General features: G+C 45.4%; 1 protein-coding gene across 3 annotated transcripts in view; it reads left to right on the forward strand.

Annotated features, from left to right (window-relative positions):
- Nucleotides 1-18,632, forward strand: part of LOC306931685 (signal-induced proliferation-associated 1-like protein 2) — a 152,438-nt gene extending 133,806 nt beyond the window's left edge. The window contains exons 18-23 of one of the 3 annotated variants that reach the window (XM_079513228.1): nt 1,516-1,657; nt 7,859-8,075; nt 10,330-10,461; nt 14,822-14,939; nt 16,033-16,111; nt 16,754-18,632. In XM_079513228.1, the coding sequence (XP_079369354.1) occupies nt 1,516-1,657; nt 7,859-8,075; nt 10,330-10,461; nt 14,822-14,939; nt 16,033-16,111; nt 16,754-16,900 (835 nt within the window). In that variant the 3' untranslated portion in view covers nt 16,901-18,632. Of the gene's footprint in view, nt 1-1,515; nt 1,658-7,858; nt 8,076-10,329; nt 10,462-14,821; nt 14,940-16,032; nt 16,112-16,753 lie in introns of those variants that run through there. The other 2 variants (XM_079513229.1, XM_079513230.1) reach the window with 2 other exon arrangements.
- The last annotated feature ends 713 nt before the right edge of the window (nt 18,633-19,345 follow it).

The raw sequence follows: 19,345 nt of genomic DNA on the forward strand, positions 1-19,345 counted from the left end.
TAGGGTGCTGTGATTGTGACATTCCCACCGTATTTCCCACAGAATCCTCCTGCTACTTTACTAACTCTGTTCACATCACCTTGGCCTCAGTGTGCCTTCCTGTCAACTCCTCCCAGTCCAGTACACTTACACACACACAGATAGAGAGCGAGGCATGGGCTCACCATGCAGATGCAGCGTTATCGCATCTGCATGGAAGTCAGGAGCTCCACTGACAAACTATTATACTTTTCTGGTGGGCTGCCTTCAAGATGGATCCATTGCTGCTGGCCTTGTGGCCTATGTGGACAGCAAGGATCAGCTGCCATGGGTGCATTTATTGTGGGGGGTCCTTTACACATGGGTTTGGTGTGGTTAACCACCTTCTACCTGGCTTCCCTATTTTGGACATAGGCAAATAGGCGAAATTCAAAAACTTACTTTTTTACATTATTATTATTTCATTGTTAATGTCATACATTCCACTATTAGTCATGCACAGTATAGCAGCCTATAGGGCATAACTGAATTGGAGTTATATTAAGCCACATGTGGTTTGCATCATAGCATCTCTAAGCTACACGGCTGTCCCACTGTCTATGTAGTAGCCTAGCTACTAGCATATCTCCCATAGCCATTGTATTGCTATAGGTTTATGTATTCAGGGTTTGGTTGCCATGGTGCTAGCCATGGGAGACAGGAGGAGGCTATGAAATCGCTTCACATAACCAGGCTGCCACGCTGTCTAGTTGTCGAGCAAATCCCCCCCCGGCCATCTTAACACCCTGCCAACAGAACTCAGCACACGCAGGCTGCTCACTTCCAGCAGGCAAGGGTCTCGTATCGTATATCCACTGAAACACGCCAGGTGTATTGTGTCCCTGCTCTGCTCCCACCCTTGACTTTAAAGGTGAAAACCCTCACTGTAGCCAGATCTTTCCTCACGTGTCTCCTGTCTTGGCTCTGACACCTCTCTCCTGGGTCCATCTCCCGTCTTTAGAACGGCTCCTGCATGTGTTACTGTCTGCTACCGCGTGAGCGCCGCTCCGGAGTCCACGGCCGACTCTCCCACGCGTCTTCAATCAGCTTCACTGAAACCTCCTTTTCCTTCCTCTCTACCTCTCTCTACAGAACTTGGCTGCATTTCTTTCTTTTCATAATCTCTATAATTATGTGTTTGGCAATATGGGACAGGAAACAATGCCTCCCCCACCCCTGCCCCCCGCCCCCATCCATCCAAACCTGACCCTTAACCCCCCAAATCTGTCGATCCCTAACTTCACCCGTGTGTCCTGAGCATGAGGCAGGGAGAAGACAGCACGCATCCCGATGCTGACGCGTAACCGCCCCCCGAAAAAAAGCCCCCTTGATTGACGCCGTTGACACAATTTTCCGGACCGCCGGCTCTACCTTTGACCCCAAGCTGTGTCAGTCAGCCGATGAGAGAGAGCCTCCACCCCCCCCGGGCAGCAGAACGCAGCTCGCCGCCGGAGCCCCCCTCGCTGACGAGCTCTGTTCTCTGTTTGTCCTCTGCAGGCAGCTGTACGAGCAGGAGGCCGCCTGTCGGCTGCAAGGCGCCGCAGAGCGGGAGGGTGAAGCGCTGCAGGGGCTGTCCAAAGAAGAGTACCTTAAGATGATGCTGCCAGACAGCCCCCCGGGAGAGGACAAGAGGAGGAAGGTGAGACACTGTCTGTCACCCAGAACCACACACGTATACATAGTATGCATGTACCGTATGCATACGCGCATGCACGCACGCACGCACGCACACACGCACACAGACTAATTATAAGCCTGTTAACAACTTTCAACCTGGTGGTGTCCCTATTTTGGGCATGCCATTCTAGTCAAAAATGTTCACAGAAAATGCAAAAGCTGTATAAAAATAAAAAAAAGGGGGGTTTTTGGTCACTATTGGCCATACGATGAAGTATATTGTACAGCATAAGTGGTTAACAATATGATGCAATGAGTCGCAGTAACTCAATGAATATAGAGTAAGGATATAGGTCAGGATATAGATACAGGTCAGGATGGAATCTGTCTCTCCAGGCTGTTCCACCCTGCTGACTAACAGGCCTATGCATGCATGAGAGACGGAGCTGCTAGATCACCTCTCGATAGGAACCAAATAAGCGCAGGACAAAACATCTGCTGCCTATCGGTCGCTCGACCCTGCACAGCTCTGCAGTCGACACAGCCTCTCTCTCTCTCTCCTCACAGGAAGGGCACAGACTGTTTTCGTAATCTAATTTATTATGGGGCCCGAGTTTGCTCGGTCGGGATGTCATGGATTAAAAGGCAGGAAGTCACAGAGAGTGCGGCCCATGTTTGATGTCTCTGGGTCTTGCGGATTCTATTAATTGCATCTTGAAACCCGCTGTCCCCCCCCCCCCACCACCACACCACCATCCATTATCCACCAGGAAAGGACCCTGCAGACATACAAATAGGATATTTTTGGATGCGCCGCTCAATTCTAATACAAATGCATTACGTTGCCCCCGCAGTGTTGTTTTTGGCAGCAAATGTTTATTTTAGTTTTAGTCACATTTTAGTCATCTGGAATGTGTTAGTTTTAGTCGACTAAATATCATAATATTTTAGTCGACTAAAATGTATCTTGGCGGGCCTTGATGCCGTCATAATGGCTGATTTTACACTTTCTGAAAATAGCCGATCTACAAGCTCACAACGTGTCGTGCCCCCCCCCCCCCCCCCCCCCCCCCCCCCCCGGAGGAGGTGAGAGAGACAGAGATATAAACACAGCTCCTGGCTGCTCGGATAAGAGAGACTCTCGTTGTTTTTGTTTTGTTGTCGGGTTGCATTCACTGGGCCCACACCGCAACTCCAGTGTTTACGAGAGAACAGGCACGTCAGCAGCGCTGCTAAACTGAAAGCAGGTGTATCGCCGGGTCCTGAGCTGAGCTGTGATATTATTCCCCTCCCATTTTCCCCACAGAGGAGAAAATGTCTGTAATCAGCACATGCAATGGGACATATATAGTGCTGCCTGTGTTGAATATATGGAGCGCTGTATGTGGCTCTTTGTTGTAATCTCATTCCCCTGTCTCTTTCGGTGGGATATATTGTAGCGTGTGTGGAAAAGTGATCTGGGGGAGAGAGAGATGCATGCGAGTGGGCATGGAGCCAAGACCCCCCCCCCCCCACCCCCACCCCCCCTGCTTTTCACATCTGATCCCAATGAACACGTTCTGTACGGTTGCTTTCCTTGGGAGCTGCAGCGACCTGTGTTTTTAATAACCGACTGCCACAGGGAGCAAGTACTGTTAATACAATGGCAGTTATAGAAAAATAAAAATTTTATTCCATTTTTTTATACTTGCTTACTTATTTACTCTTTATTTATTTATTCAATACAACCTGCCTTTGGTTCAGTTACTGTATATGTGATCAGCCAGAGAATGCTGCAAAGGTTAACGCCCGTGTCACTCCACGCGATGCCACTGTTTTGTATGGGCGAGCAGGTGTGCTCCGCGCGGGGAGATTTTCCTCGCCAGCCTAGCAGTCCGTGGGGACGCTTTGCTTCCAGAGACATGAGCTAGACTATTGTGCGGTTGACGTATGAAGGAAAGGCTGCTCACAGTGTATTCTCCCACAACATTCCCCCCTTTTTAAACCTTCCTGTGGGAAAGGAGGAAGGAAAAAAAAGTAAATACAATAAAAAAAAAAGCATGAGCTGGTGGAACACATCCTCTGAAGCCGGGCGCACGTCAAAGCGCACGTATACCCACCGCTTGTTGTTGCTGTTCAAAGCCAGCAGTGATGCAAAGAATTCTTACTAAGTCATGCCTGCGTATCTGGAATCTGTTGGAGACTTTGCCGCACAATAACATCGGCACGCATAACAGCCTGTGTCAGGTTGAGAGGCGCGGAGGTGGATTGAGACAGATTTAGACACACCTCTTATATGAAAGCCAAGCACAGGCGACAGCGCTGCTTTTTTTATATTAGTGCAGTATTTCATGCAGAAAGCACACAGCGGGTTCAGTCAACCAGCGCCCTGTGTGAAATGCGCAGGGTGCCAAGTGTGATCTTCTACATGTAATAAATAGAGATGGCCTCTGGAAAACATGAAGCCCTCTTACAGTAATACGACGAGAAAGCAGTTTCTCTTTTCTTCTTCTTTCATGTTTTCATGAGAGAACCATAATGGGGCCTGGATGTGAACAACAGGACTACTGCATAACCCGCGTTCCCCGCTATTTAATCCAATATTCTACGCTGCCTAGATTGTCTTATTACCTTAGGAGCATACGCCAAAGTATTTGCCGCTTTGATCGACAAAAATCCGGTGAAATATAGTCCAATGGTTTGTTTTTTATGAGAAGAAACAGGCGCCATGACAATGCGAAATGAACACAGCCTGCACAGCGCGTTGCAGTCCAAACAAGTCCCCCGTTCACTTGCATTGAGCACATTCCCCCCGAAGCCCTGCAGACCAAACCGGAAGTATGATTTCCGGTTTCGTCATCATAACACGACGGCCTCGTCACCAGGTCCGCGACAAATCCGCTATTTCTTTTTAATTATTTTAAAACAGCAAATTAAACGCATTAAATAAATAGCAGGTTTCAGCAGAGCTGATCATTGAATTAAACAATTTAAAGCCCTGAAAGTGTTAACTCAAAACCCCCCATAAATCCCCTCATATTGCCGTTTGTACTTCCAGTGTATTTCTGTTTAAAAAGGCGTAATAGATTTGTTTTGGACTGGGGAATGGGGATGGGGATGGGGCTGATCTGGTCTTTGAAATGCGATGTTTGGGTGTTGGCTTGTGTTGGGATGTAACCACTCTAGCTGTTGGTTTCAGCCGGTTGAGCCAAAAGCTAATCTGGCTAAACTGTGTGGCGTATCATTTTGTGGCCAATATTGATGTCATCCGTGCAGTATTTATGTAAGTAAAGAGGGACGGCGACGGAAGGGAGAGAACTCTGGTGTTGTGTGGTTTCTGCACAACGGATCCTCTGTCAAAACTATGGCCGCCGCGGCTGTGGTGATATTAGTTTCCGTATCACTCCATTCCTATGGTGTGCTGTATAGTTTGTGTCTTGGCGTTGGCCATGGCATACAGGAACACACTGTATAGTTTAGTCTTTGCGTTGGCCATACAGGAACACACTGTATAGTTTAGTCTTTGCGTCGGCCATACAGGAACACACTGTATAGTTTAGTCTTTGCGTTGGCCATACAGGAACACACTGTATAGTTTAGTCTTTGTGTCGGCCATACAGGAACACACTGTATAGTTTAGTCTTTGCGTTGGCCATACAGGAACACACTGTATAGTTTGTGTCTTTGCATACAGGAACACACTGTTTGGTACAGTACATCTCCACCGTCACGGCAAGGCTTGTTCTGGGCGGGAATCCCCTTTTGGTGTTTTTAAGCATTATGTTAAACTTTTTAGCTATTGAAAAATAGCAGATCTACAAGCTCATAGCGGTGCCGCGCTACGAGCTTGTAGATCTGCTATTTTTGAAATATCGTGAAAATGTGGCGCAAATCTTTGAATATATATATATTCTTTCAGAGAACGATTTTAACTCAAATCTTTGCTTCTGGGGGGGGTTCCTGGAACAACATATTTTGAGATGACATGGTCGATTACATATATTTTTGGGGGTCCTTGAAATGAAAATGTTTGAGAACCACTGACATAGAAATATGAGGTTTTCCCAGAAAACTGTCAGGATTTAGAAGACATTTGTAGAATCGTCCTCAGGTCTAAATGGGTTAATGTTCTTCCCTGGCCTCCACATTGCATTACACACAGGCCTCTAAAAGGTTTGTTCTGTGACAGAGATTCTTTTCAAGACAAGGATCCTATTATAGAGAGTCAACAGCAGTGGTGCAAAAATGCAAAAATGGTTCCCGCCTAGAATGGGCTAGAGAACTGCCGTTACTGCACGTATGGGTTGGCTTGGCTATATATCCACTAGCCAGAAGAATGGTCACTGTGGCTAGAGGCAAGCATGCAGTGGTAAACGACGACGATTGCACACCGGTGCTAGAGAGACCACCAGCACCAGTCGGGAAAATTAATACATAAATAAACCAGTCATTCCCCAATAGTGCGGGGACATTCAGACCCAAATGACCCCCTCTCCGGCACCTATGGTCAACAGAGAGTTTTAATCACAGCAGTGGCCTGCACTCACAGACATGCGATTCCTACGAGTCCTGACGACGGTGCCAATGCAAGGGGAAAATCACCTGTAGGCTATAGCCGCTGCTCCACTGGAGCGTGTGCATTGGTCTTTGTCTGTGCGCTGTCACACGAGGGCTCACAAGAAAAGACAGACTCTAGACGTAGCTGATTGCCAAGATTGTGGATGTATTTATAGTCTGCATTCTATGGCGAAATCCTGGAGATCCACCATATTGTCTCTCCTGACAGTTCCTCGACAAGGAGACATTCTCAAGCATATAGTACGGCCCTATGGCATCCCTTTATGTATATGGTGTGTTTGTGTACGTGTGTGTGCGTGCGCGTGTGCGTGTGTGTGCTTATATTCAAATCAAGCGAATCTTTATACTAACTCTACTAGGGGTGCAACAGTTCATCAAACTAATCAATGAAATTATTTCAAATAAATTATTTCAAATAAATCACAACAAACAAGCTCATAACTTGTCAAGGTGCGATGAATTGTGAGCTTGTAGTCATTAAGTTGTTAATGATGGTTAATAACTAATTGATTTAATGAATTATTGAAATGTTATAAATTATGTATTTTTGCCATGACCAGTAAGTAAAGGGCAAGGTCGCGTGCACGCAGACGGCAGACTGCTGGCGCTTTGGCACGGGGGTTCAGATCAACATATGGAATGAATTCTGTACTGGCCATATATGGAGCGTGTCTTGAGTGTACAGGGTTTGATGGGGTCAGATCAACATATGGAATGTCAGAACAGGTCAGCTCCATATATGGAGATATAAGGGTGGCAGCGGGGGGCAGTGTCTGAGTGTACAGGGTTTGATGAGGTCAGATCAACATATGAATTGAATTCTGTATTGGCCATATATGGAGCGTGTCACGAGGCGTGACGGACTGAATGACAGGTTTTGCAGGTTTTCATAGTAAACCGCGACCTACCGTTGCAATAATCGGCAAGAAGAACATTGATAGTTGCAGTCCTACACCAGTTTATCATTTCAAAATCACACTTGTGTCGTGTGAGTGAAATCCTGCCCAAACATGGGCATACATATTGGGCTCCATTTTCGTCACCGCTAAACCCATTATCCCTAAACTTCTGCCTTTTTTTTAGTGGTGCAAACCACTCCAACAACCAGCTTTGTCTGTACCCGTGTATGTACCCGTGTACCTGTACGTGGCCCCACGCACAGGTGAGCATGGTTGCTATGGTTAGTGTGTGACGTCACTGCACCACTCAGTTCACACGGGTGTGATTTTTACTATTTTGAAAAGCATTTTTGAATAGTTCAACTAGCCAATCCACATTGACACGTTGTGAGCTTGTAGACTGGCCATTTTTAACTATTCAAAAATGTTTAGCAAAATAGTATAAAAAAAGGCAAAGAAGTTTAGGGATAAGGGCTTTAGCGATGACGAAAATGGAGCCCATTATGTCATAGAAACATCATAGACGTGTACTGTAGACGATGACTGACTTCATATTCTGGTCACATGAACTCCGAGGTACACACGGGAGCCACGGCTTTATCAGACCCTGTCTTGTTTATAGCTGTCTCATTCTCACACTCTATTCTAGCACTATTTATTGGCATCAATGTAGCAAACGTTATTTATAAAGCATCCGGGTGTCAACTATTTCACATTTAATGTCTTGTTAATGTCTCTCTCTCTCTCCCTCTCTCCCTTCGCCTCAGACGGCAGGGACCTTGTCGCCGCGGCGCTCCATCTACCGGACGCTGTCAGACGAGAGCGTGTGCAGCAGCAACCGCAAGGGCTCGTCCTACGCCAGCTCGCACAGCTCCATGCTGGACGCCGCCGTGCCCAACGACATCCTGTTCAGCACCACGCCGCCGTACCACAGCACGCTGCCGCCGCGCATGGTCCACCACCAGGGGGGCTCCAACCTGAGGAGTGAGTACCGCCAACCGTCGGTGTGCCGTGTCGTTTTAACTAACGGAAATTAGATTAAAAAAAATTACGCTCTGGATTTTGCAGCGGGGCACGCAATACCATGGTGACATTAGTCTCGCGTAGCTACTATTCCACAATCTCCGAATGCTATATAGAGTCTGGAACTATAGCCCTCATGAGCTGAGTAAGGAAGCTGCCATTTCCGTTCACAAAAATATATTTTAAAATATCTTTACATTTTATTTTTTGTATTTTATTTTCTGCTAAGCAACAAGCTATATATGCTTAGATGATTTCTATTTACAGTATATTAGAATAAATATGCGTGACTGTGAAGACGAAACGGAAGTGGGGAGGAGGCTCCACTTCCTGCTTTATATTTGACTCATGCTAGCTCTTCCGTTGGTCCAGACTGTATGATGAAGCATTTGGAAATTTGGAGTCAACAGTCTGGTAACGCGAGACTATGGTGACATTAAAACAATATGTATGGTAGTAGACACCATCTCGTTTATGAAGACTAACTATCAAATATAACTCGCCTTTTGTGAGTGTAGCCCAGAGACGAGGGGAGGCTGATGGTGGAATCTCTCTGCATGTTGTTATTGGATTATCACCCGCTCCCCTGGCAGCGGTGATAAGAGCCAGGATATAGATACGCGTTTGAAGAGCCACTTCGTGTCATACTGACATCATTAGCACAACTGGCGCACACTTCAGCGGCACTCCCCGATATAGTCGCCTTAATTGGAACTGGGGTGCGGCAGCGCGCCACTTGCCACGGCTGCCACTCCGCTTGCATTAACCCATTCTGGGCGGGAACCCCTTTTGGTGTTAGCATTATGTTATGATTTAGCTATTGAAAAATAGCTAAATCTACAAGCTTGTAGGTCTGCTATTTTTGAAAAATCGAAGAACGACTGACATAGAAACATAGCTTTTTCAGAAAACTGTCAGGACGTAGAAGACATTTTTAGAATCTGATCTCAGGTCAAAATGGGTTAAGCAGACACCTGTCAGGGCCCGGCTCGCACACCAACCCGCCTGCCGCCATCCGCCGAATATTAGGGAACGGTGAGACAAGACAACGTGATGTGTCCTGACTGCACTGCTGTAGGTGTGAGGAAGCGAGGAACATGCACGGAGGACAGTCGTTTTTCCCGTTCCGTGATGTGAATCCGCTTATTTCTCTATCAGCGCTGTCACATATTGTCTGTCATACCGTGATAATCCTGTTGCACTCATCAGAACCCTGCCCGCTCCCGCCTACCTCTCCCTCCCTCCCTCCTTCCCTGTCCCCCTCATTGGCATGCCCATTCCTCGCTCGTCCCTGGCCTGCCTGGTGTTGTTAAGACAGAAAATGTCTTTTGGGAAGATATTTTCCAGTCTTTAGCCACTTCAAGCTGTCAACTTGATGGATTCCTTGATTGTTTTGAAGGTCAGCTGTGAACACTGGCCCTGTCGCTCTCTTTCCCCCGCACTGAAACAGTCCAATTTGGTAAACAGTGAATCACTCATGCTCCAAGACGTCAGTTAAATTGAAAGAAGAGTGCCAGCATCACACCTCTCTCTCTCTCTCTCTCTCTCTCCTCCTTCCTCTCACTCGCTCTACCTCTCCAAACGTGTTTTTTTCTAAATACCTCTATACTGTGCAACGAGAGCTTGTTTATTGCACACCTTGTCTTATAGCAAGAGCGAGAGAGTGAGAGTGTGTGTGTGAGAGAGAGCAAGAGAGAGAATTGATTGAAACATGAAGACATTCACTCAGACAAGTCATTTATCGCCCCTTAGACAGCACCTTGTGAAAGGTATGCTTGGTGTGGGAAGGTGACATTGAGAGTCTGGCAGGTATTTATTTATAAATACACTTCTACCTCTTACAAAATTGAGTTGTTTGTTGTGCAGTCTTTTCAATGATTTCCTCTCTAGGCCCATTCTTATTCATCTTTGAATTATCCAAGAGGCATTTCATAAGATTTTTCAAATGAGCTCAAATGGTCATGGGCTCAGGTCAGGCGCACTTTCATGTGCACATGGATCGACTTGGATAGACATCATGCTCATGATTTGGTGTCACTGAGACGTGGTGAGATCCAAGGTCAGTTTGAATCCCGTCCCTCTTCTCCCATGTCCCTCTGCGACCCTCCATTTCTGTCCCCGTCCCTTCTGCTTGCTTTGATGCGAGTTGGCTCATGGCTGGCCCTTAACTCAGGACGAGCCTGGCCACTGATGTGAGTGCCTGGTGTCTCTGCAGATGAGTTCTGGTTCTCTGACGGCTCCTTGGCGGACAGGTCCAAGTTCAGCGACCCAGGCCTCATGCCCCTTCCGGACACTGCCTCGGGCCTGGACTGGTCTCATCTGGTCGATGCCGCACGGGCCTTCGAAGGTAACCAGCTCAGCCCAAGAATGCTGCTGGCACCTTGTGTATATCACCCTCCTGGCTGCTTAGAGTGTGTGCGTGTGCGTGTGTGTGTGTCGTGCGTGCGTGACGTGTGTAGGTAAGTTTGAGTGTAAATGCTTCCATGCTTACTAGTTTGTGTACTGCATTTGTGTGTGTGTGTGTGTGTGTGTGTGCGTGCGTGCGTGCGTGCGTGCGTGCGTGCGTGCGTGCGTGTGTGCGTGCGTGCGAGAGAGAGAGTGATGAAAAGAGAGTGTTCTGGTGTGTGAATGTGAGTTTCTCTTACCCGTGCAATGGGAGGGGATTTTTAGTAACCTTTTCCCTATTTGTGCCCCTGTTTTGAGACCCACTGTGATTGCCACGGAAGCTCTAACTCGGACAAAAAGTGAGCCGTCATTTCTCAGCACACGAATCCACTTTTCACACCATAAACCCAGCAAGACGCCACTCAGGGAGAGTGCCCTAAACCGCTGCCTCTGACAATTAAACTCTTGGCTTGATAGTTTGGGGTAATTGCAGCTGCTCTGTGGCCCTAATAGGACCATTACATTCCGAGTGTGCTTCACTGTATGCGGTGGATTCTTTCTTTTAAGGACGTGAAGTGAGAATTGTCCAAGCTCTCCCATCCGAACACGTCTAATACACTTTCACATTATATCTAAGCCGTTGATTTTTATTAGAAATCAAGGTTGGTCTTTCCTTTTTTTGTGTGTCTCACAAACAATGCTAATGGAGGTGGCTGCAGAAGAGTCAAAAAAGGTAGTATGTTTTTACTTTTCTGAAAACCATGTTGGGGGGCCACATTAGACCTCTTTGAGGGCCGCATTTGGCTCCCAAAGCGCCCCTTGTCGATGCAGAAGCAAAGCCATGTATGAATGACTCTTGAATAATGATTTAATTTATGCTCTCGTATGACGAGGTATAAATCAGACTTAATGATAGCATTGTGTTGTTCTCAACCGCTTGTGCTTTCAGTTCATTCATAGCCTGTGTCGTCAGTCGTCACTTAGTTGATATTTGTTTGGTTGAAGTCATGGACTCATGGTCACTTCTCGTTAGCCTGGCTAATAAGCCAGACTCAAATCACACTGTCGTGTGGTATTTGAGTCTGGAGATGCTGTGTATGGATCTTGTTTCCCAGGGGGGCGGGTTCAAACATTTTCTCTTTGACGCAATTGGTCAGAGCTACTGTCAGTCAAAGGTCTCAAGCATTGAACATCACTGTACCAAAGCCCTCCCATATTGCATACCGTGTCCCGATTGGCCACACCAGTTCTCTGGTGTAGGAAATGGGCGTACAATTGAGCCTCTCCAGACCGTAATCCGCCGGCAGGCAATTTTTTTTTGCCAGCGGCTGATTCGGTCTGGCTTATTAGCCAGGCTAACTTCTCGTATGGTTTCCATCAATCAGGAAAACAATGACACAGCCATGTTCTCTCACTTGATCTCTGTCTTACGTGGTGACGTGTGAGCGGCATAGCATGTGAGTGTTCATTCGCAATAAAATGATGAATCATGGAACCGCCAAAGGACTTCTTCCTGTCATGCGTTTCCCTGTTGCTTAGCCCACCGTCTAGCATTTAACATGATTGGCATCAGTGGATATGATCCAGAGGCTGGCGTGCAGCAAGAGTTGTCCCCGAAGCAATCCTTGCATTGTGGTAGCCCAGAGAAGGCTGGGTAAAGTGCAACCCTGTTGCCCAGGGGCGAGTGGGCAGGCTCAAAGCTGCCTCTGTACCATGTTTGTTTAACCAGTTCTGATTAAAGCCGGGGGTGATAGGTGCTTTCGCTGCTGCTGAGGTGCAAGGCAGATTATTATTATTTTTTAAATATATATATATATCCATTATTTTGACTGTCCGCTGTTCTGTTTCACCAAGCTATGTTTAAGAGTGGCATTTATGAGGATGTTAAGAGGCTATTTGGGCTGAGCTTTCACTCTGTGAATAGGCAAGTGATAATGACTTGCAGCAGGCCTGCAAGGCATTATGTGCTTTGGAGGCTGGCAAATAGGAACAGACGGTATCAAAATGGATTCTGGCAAATTGCATTGAGGCTTTTTGGGGGTAATCATGGAAAAAAGGTTCCTCGGTCATAACGACTGGACATTTTCAATATTCCCTCCCAAACGCATATTGCATTTGGAAGACAGACACATATTTTGTCATTGGTGTAATTATGTTTGTGCAATTTGTCCACGAATGAATGGACATTTGGTTCAAAAATAAATGGTAATCAGCTTTTGTGGGGCTGTGTCTGGTTTCTTAGAAGGCTTTAATCTTTCTGATGCAGCCATCAAGCACGGGGAAAAATGTTCATTCATATGGAAATCAGAGCTTGGTCTCTTTTTCCTGCTCGGTCTGAACAAGCAACTCGGCGGTACATGAGCTTTTGTCTCTGAGAGGATTAGGTTTCATTTGGGGCTAAATGAACGGAGGAGCTCCTGAAATCTTCTTTTTTAAATTATTAATATGTACGCATATTGGCGTTCTCTGACCTTGTATCTCCATATTTCCGCCTATTCTGTTTTTTAATGAATGCCCTATTTTATACTTCGTTGTACAGTATCACACAAAAGTAGCAAAAATAGCCCATCTACAAGATCTATTAAAGGACAACTTTCGTTTTTTTCAACCAAGGTTCATGTTTTAGGTTGTTATTAGAGAAAGTAAAAGATGAGTGTTCAGTAGATTCCGTGACCTAAAACGAAAGAAAGTAGCAAATGAAAAAAAATAACACTCACCTTTTACTTTCTCTAATAACAACCTAAAACTAAAGTTGTCCTTTAAGGTTTGCCCATTGCCTACAGGGACGCCAGGTTGAAAGAGGAAAGGGAGAGGTTGGAAAGAAGACAAGCATTAAAAGGATCCCTGGCTGATTTAAGACAAATATGCCTTAATACATTATAATTGCCCTCTATAACTAAAATAAAACACCTTAAATATTGTATTTATTTTACATAGATACATAGATAATCTTTCACTCCAGTCCGTAGGGACTGCTTCCGTCCCAGGTTGATGATGTCATATGCCCATGTGTGGTCTAGAGACCTATGGAATGTAGGGAATACATATGCTAAGAAAAAAACAACTTACAGTATACTGTAAGGATAATATGAGCATCAAAGCAATATTTTAAATACTTTTTTATTAGCATGTGTATTCCATAGGGCTGGACCAAATTACTGCATCATCAACTTGCGACTGGAGTTGTTCCTATTGAGTGACAGATGACCTATTTCTAAAATAAAATATTCAAGGCGTTTTCAATTTTCAATTTTAATTATAGAGGGCAATTATGATGTATTAAGGCATATTTGTCTTATTAGCCAGGGATCATTTTAAGGCTGCATAGTGAGCAGTCCCCGTGCCTAATGTGCCAAGTTTTGGGTTTTCCATGGGGCTTTGAGCAAGCTTAAGGACCTGGTATGGTAAAACTGGCATGACTGGTGTCTGACAGCTCTCTGGGACCCAGCCCATTATGAGCCAAACAGCTGTCGTGTTATTCAGAGAGGGCTGGGCACAGAGGGTGAGGCACCATGGGACCCATTTGATGTCTTTGATTAAAAAAAAACATGCTTTTCACCATCCTGTTTTAGAATTGCGTGGCGATTGGTCAGTCAGTATTGGAGGAGTTAGTGGCCATGGTGATGGCGAGTGACCACACTTGCAACAGCCGCCGCCGCTTTCATTCACACACAGACATGGCATAAACAGAATGATCCCGCCATTTTGAAACGCTCGCATGCAAGTCTGATGTTGCTGTGTATTCCAATAGAACTGCATGTTGACACCATTCACAGTAGCCTGGTGCTGAACACATTTCTCGCTTGCAATGTTGTTTATTTACGGCCAGTGGTGGAAAGTAACTAAGTACATTTACTTAAATACTGTACTTAAGTACAATTTTGAGTTATTTGTACTAGTGTTTCCTATTTCCATTTTACTTCTACTCCACTACATCTCAGAGGCAAATATTCTCCACTACATTTATTTATTTATTTATTTGAGAACTTGAGTTACTAGTTACTTTGCAGATATTGATTATTATTACAAAACATACATTAAGCTATTTTCAAAAGATGTTTATACTTTTGAAAACGTGAAATGGCACATTCTACATAATGAGTACTTTTACTTTTAGTACTTTTAAGTACATTTTGACTCCAATACTTTTGTACTTTTGAATGCAACGGCGAATTAAACACATTAAACAAATAGCGGGTTTATTATGCGTGGACGAACAATGGAATAAATGTGGTGGAACGCGGGTTATGCGTTCAAAGTGTTAATGACAAGCGGAGCGACTGTGAAGTTAAGCGAGTGTCTCCCGTGCCGTGTGTCCCCAGACCAGCGCGTGGCGTCATTCTGCACCATGACGGACATGCAACGAGCCGAGGCGCTGCACATCTCCCGAGAGCTGACGAGACGCGTGGCAGCTGCGGAGGGCGCCGCCCTGGAGGCAGGGTAGGCAACACCACCACCCTGCAGTGTAACAGTGTTGATTTTGACCAGCAAATTTTGATTTTAGTTTTAGTCATAAACCCATAATCTGTTGGAATAGTTTTCATTTAGTTTTAGTCGACTAAATATCGTAAGATTTCAGTCGACTAAATCTACAGTTATAGTCGACTAAAATGTATTTTGGCGGGCCTTGATGCCGTCGTAATTACTGATTTTACACTTGCAAGCTTTACACTTACAAGCTTACTTTGTAAGCTTGTAGATCGGCTATTTTCAGCATGCAACCAAGTTTAAAATAACTTATACTGGATCTCTTGCCCACTAGTCCTAACATTTTAGTCTATTTTTTTTATTTGTCGACGAAATTGTCAATATATTTACTCAATGTGTTAAGAACTTGAACCACTATACACTTCCCAGGGGTCTGTACTTGGCCAACTCACTGTTTCCCTCTACACCAAATCTCTTCACCAAAATGCTGATCTACAAGCTCTGCAATCTTCAACAAATGTCTGCCTATTATGACATGCCCAGAATAGGGACGCGAGGGTTGAAGTGATTAACCCATGGCGTCCCCATTTCCAGCACATTCTATAGCTCCACTATCAAGTGGACAGATAGGCCCTTTTTCCACCAGTTGGGAACCGGTTCAGTTCTTTTTGGTTCTTAGTCCATGAGCCAGAGCTCCAAAATTGGAACGTTAATTATCAATTGAGTGTGCAAAACCATACCTATATTACATTGTTATCGCCAAGAAACTTCCCTGGTTGATTACTTACACAAAGACAATGATTTATTGTATTACAAATCTTAATTTGTTAAATATGCAAATTAGGCATTATATAGGAAAATATTCAAAAAACTTAAAATATGAAAAAGCTACTACTGTGGAAGGGTTATCATACAGTAGGCCTATATTAATTTACTTATATTGATCCTATGAACAATTTAATATAGGTATGGTTTTGCCCACACAATTCATTAATGTTCCAATTTTGGAGTTCTGGCTCATGGACTAAAAACCGGTGGAAACCGGTGAGGTCATAGTGAATTCCTGTTCCATCTCACCTACTGTACTGTGTTATCTTCTCTGCAGTAGATCTCCCTCCACACTGACTGGTAAAGTCAACCAGTTGGAGGTGATCCTCAGACAGCTGCAGTATGACCTCAGAAAGGTGCGTTTCACACACACACACACACACACACACGCACACGCACACGCACACGCACACACGCACACACACATACGCTTCTATTTCTGGGGAAGGCTCCTCATAATGACTTGGACATGCTTGGTGCAAAGCAAAGACATTTGAGCCATTTGGTGCCTTTGTGCGTCCCCCTGTGCCCCTGCCGTTTCTATTGTGTCACGGTTTGAGATATGCATCGCTTAAATGGCACACATGTGGCAGGGAGTAAAGAGAGGAAATCTGTGCCACACAATGCACGCGGGCAGGCTCTGAATAATGAGAACACCGTGCTCCCTCTGAAGTACCACCTTGTGCTCTTAATTCAATATCCTGTTTGCTTTCATGTCCCGACGAACATTTCCCCACCTCCTTCTAATGTGCTTAAATTGAGAGAAAGGGAAAGTGCACTTAACGCCACTGCAGTATACCACGTTGCCCTGCTAAAGCCTCCCCGCCCCATCCACCCTTTAAGCAGCACTGTGGAAAGATGGATGTATGCTCATAATGGTACAGCTTTTAAAAAAAGAATCAATCTGCTCGTGCCATGTGGCCCAGCAATGACGGTGTGTGTGTGTGTGTGTGTGTGCGTGCGTGCGTGCGTGTGTGTGTGCGCGCTGCCTTGATCAGGAGAAAGAGGACAAGGCCGTGCTGCAAGAGGAGGTGCAGCACCTGAGACAGGACAACATGCGCCTTCAGGAGGAGAGCCAGACCGCTTCTGCACAGCTCAGGAAGTTCACAGAGTGGTTCTTCCACTCCATCGACAAGAAGCCCTGAGAGAGGCCAAGAAGACTGCCTCTGCTGCTCCCAGGCACCGTAGGAGAGAACCCCCCCCCCTAGAAGATCCATGGGAAAATAGACTTCGACATCATACAATCACGTTTAGTTTCCAAGGAGCAATGAAAACTGTTCTTAGCATTCTGCCTGGGAGACTATAACGAGACTTGAACACCCCACCCCTGACACTTAGCTTCGGGAAGCCCCACTGTCGTCGTCGTCGGGAGGGAGCATCGGAGGTACGGTAAATAGTTTCTTGTGGGGAAAACTCCCTCGGTTCGTCTCCCTGGTTGGGAGAGAATTCAATCCACCAACCCTCTCCTCCACCCTGCCTGAATGAATCCCTGGGATTCCCCTTACAGTAGTGGAATGTAAAAGCCTTAGAGCTCATGTACTGTACTGTAGTATAAAAACCTGTGATCTACCTGTGTCACTCCAGTCTACTGTACTCTGTACTGTACTGTACTGTACTGCACTGTACCGTACTGTTGTTTTACTGTACTGCGCTCACTGTCGCTCTAGCTGTTTGTGCGGAGCCTGGCGGGGCCTGGTGGTACCAGCCTTCCTGGATCCAGAGAGCAGAGAAACCAGACAGGGTCATGGAGGAGTGGAGATGAATGGGTAGAAAGGGAGGAGGGGAGGAATGTACTGGACATAATGAAGTGGTGCTTACTGTCTGCTCGCACCAAGGGAAATCCACATGTGGCGTTCTTGAAAAGTACAGTGTGGGGGAGGAAGGAAAAAAAAAATATGAATGTAGCTCAACTGAGATCTATTTTTTGCTGGACTTTCTGGTTCCCAGTTTTCCCAAAGTCACAAGGATTTAGAGGCTTGATGTTTGATTCCAAGCACATTTTCTTTCATGTTTCACTTTCTTTCCCCCCCAAGTGTTGTAATATATAGGGTCACACGGCAGTAACATTGGTGTTCAAAGGTGCTTTCCCTACACATATGAAAACATGTTTGTCGGTAGTTTTCAATTCACTGTCACAATGTCCTAGCAATAAAGAAGTGGTAGTTGCAAAAACTGTGTTTAGAAAAATGTTAGCACAACTTGTGAACAAATTCCTGTCGAGGAGCGGTTGTATTTGACATGTATTTATAAAACAGGAAGAGACTGTGCCTAAAAAAAAAAGTGTCGGGTGTATAAGTGGATTGTTTTCCTTTGCTTTTAGTTCTCTTTCATAAACACATGTTGTCTGTGGCTCACTGATATACAACCTGATGTGTGCGCGTTGATTCGCAGGTGTGTATGTGCGAGTGTTTGCGCGGCCGCCCCCCCGTGCGCGCGTGTGTATATAGTTTATCACTGCATAATGTGTTATTTCTTATACAGTGGTTTATAGAGCAAGCTCCAGTGAACTACACTTACAATGCCAAATGTGTTTATTTCTGTACAGATCTGCCACAGAAGTGTCTTGTATTTAACAACATTATTTAAGCTTATTTAACCTAAAGTTGTTTATTTTATTAAGGGTATTTGATTTTTTTCTTTTTTTCTTTTTTCTGCACTAAGGAGAGAGAATGCTCTGTGTATGTTGTAAAGTGTGTACTGTAGCTTGCCAGGGCAAAATTATATATTTAAATCTATAAATGATGATTTGTTTTTGGAGATTCCAACATTTGGATGCTGCTAGATTACGGTTTGTTTTGTATGCTTTTACAAAATGTCTCTCTCTCTCTCTCTCTCTCTCTCTCTCTCCGTAAACTGTCTCATCCCAGATGGGACACTGGTTGCTTTTTCTTCTTTTTTCCCCCCTTTTTTTAAATAAATGTAGTTTAAAAATGAAACTGTATGGTTGTTTTTTTATTTCGTTTTTTTTAGGATGTTGCCGGCTTACAATGTTGAGTTATCACGTTGCACATCAATTTAGCATACATTTTCGTGATCAATAGTCCCACGTTACAGTATAGAACATTTCGTATTTTTCTGTGCTTTTGTGTTGATAGTCTAGCATGCATAAAACAATGTTTGCATGACAACGCCAAAGATTTTTGAAGTAAATTATTAAGCAATCCCAGAAATCACTTTGCAGTTCCGTGGACCTCTAATATGAACTGACTGCCGAGTGTGACCGTGGACCAGGCCTCTTCATGGAGCCCATCAGAAGTGTGACCGTGGACCAGGCCTCTTCATGGAGCCCATCAGAAGTGTGACCGTGGACCAGGCCTCTTCATGGAGCCCATCAGAAGTGTGACCGTGGACCAGGCCTCTTCATGGAGCCCATCAGAAGTGTGACCGTGGACCAGGCCTCTTCATGGAGCCCATCAGAAGTGTGACCGTGGACCAGGCCTCTTCATGGAGCCCACCAAGAAGTGTGACCGTGGACCAGGCCTCTTCATGGAGCCCATCAGAAGTGTGACCGTGGACCAGGCCTCTTCATGGAGCCCATCAGAAGTGTGACCGTGGACCAGGCCTCTTCATGGAGCCCACCAAGAAGTGTG

The sequence above is a fragment of the Electrona antarctica genome (assembly GCF_951216825.1).
Source record: "Electrona antarctica genome assembly, chromosome: 10".
Classification (NCBI taxonomy): Eukaryota; Metazoa; Chordata; class Actinopteri; order Myctophiformes; family Myctophidae; genus Electrona; species Electrona antarctica.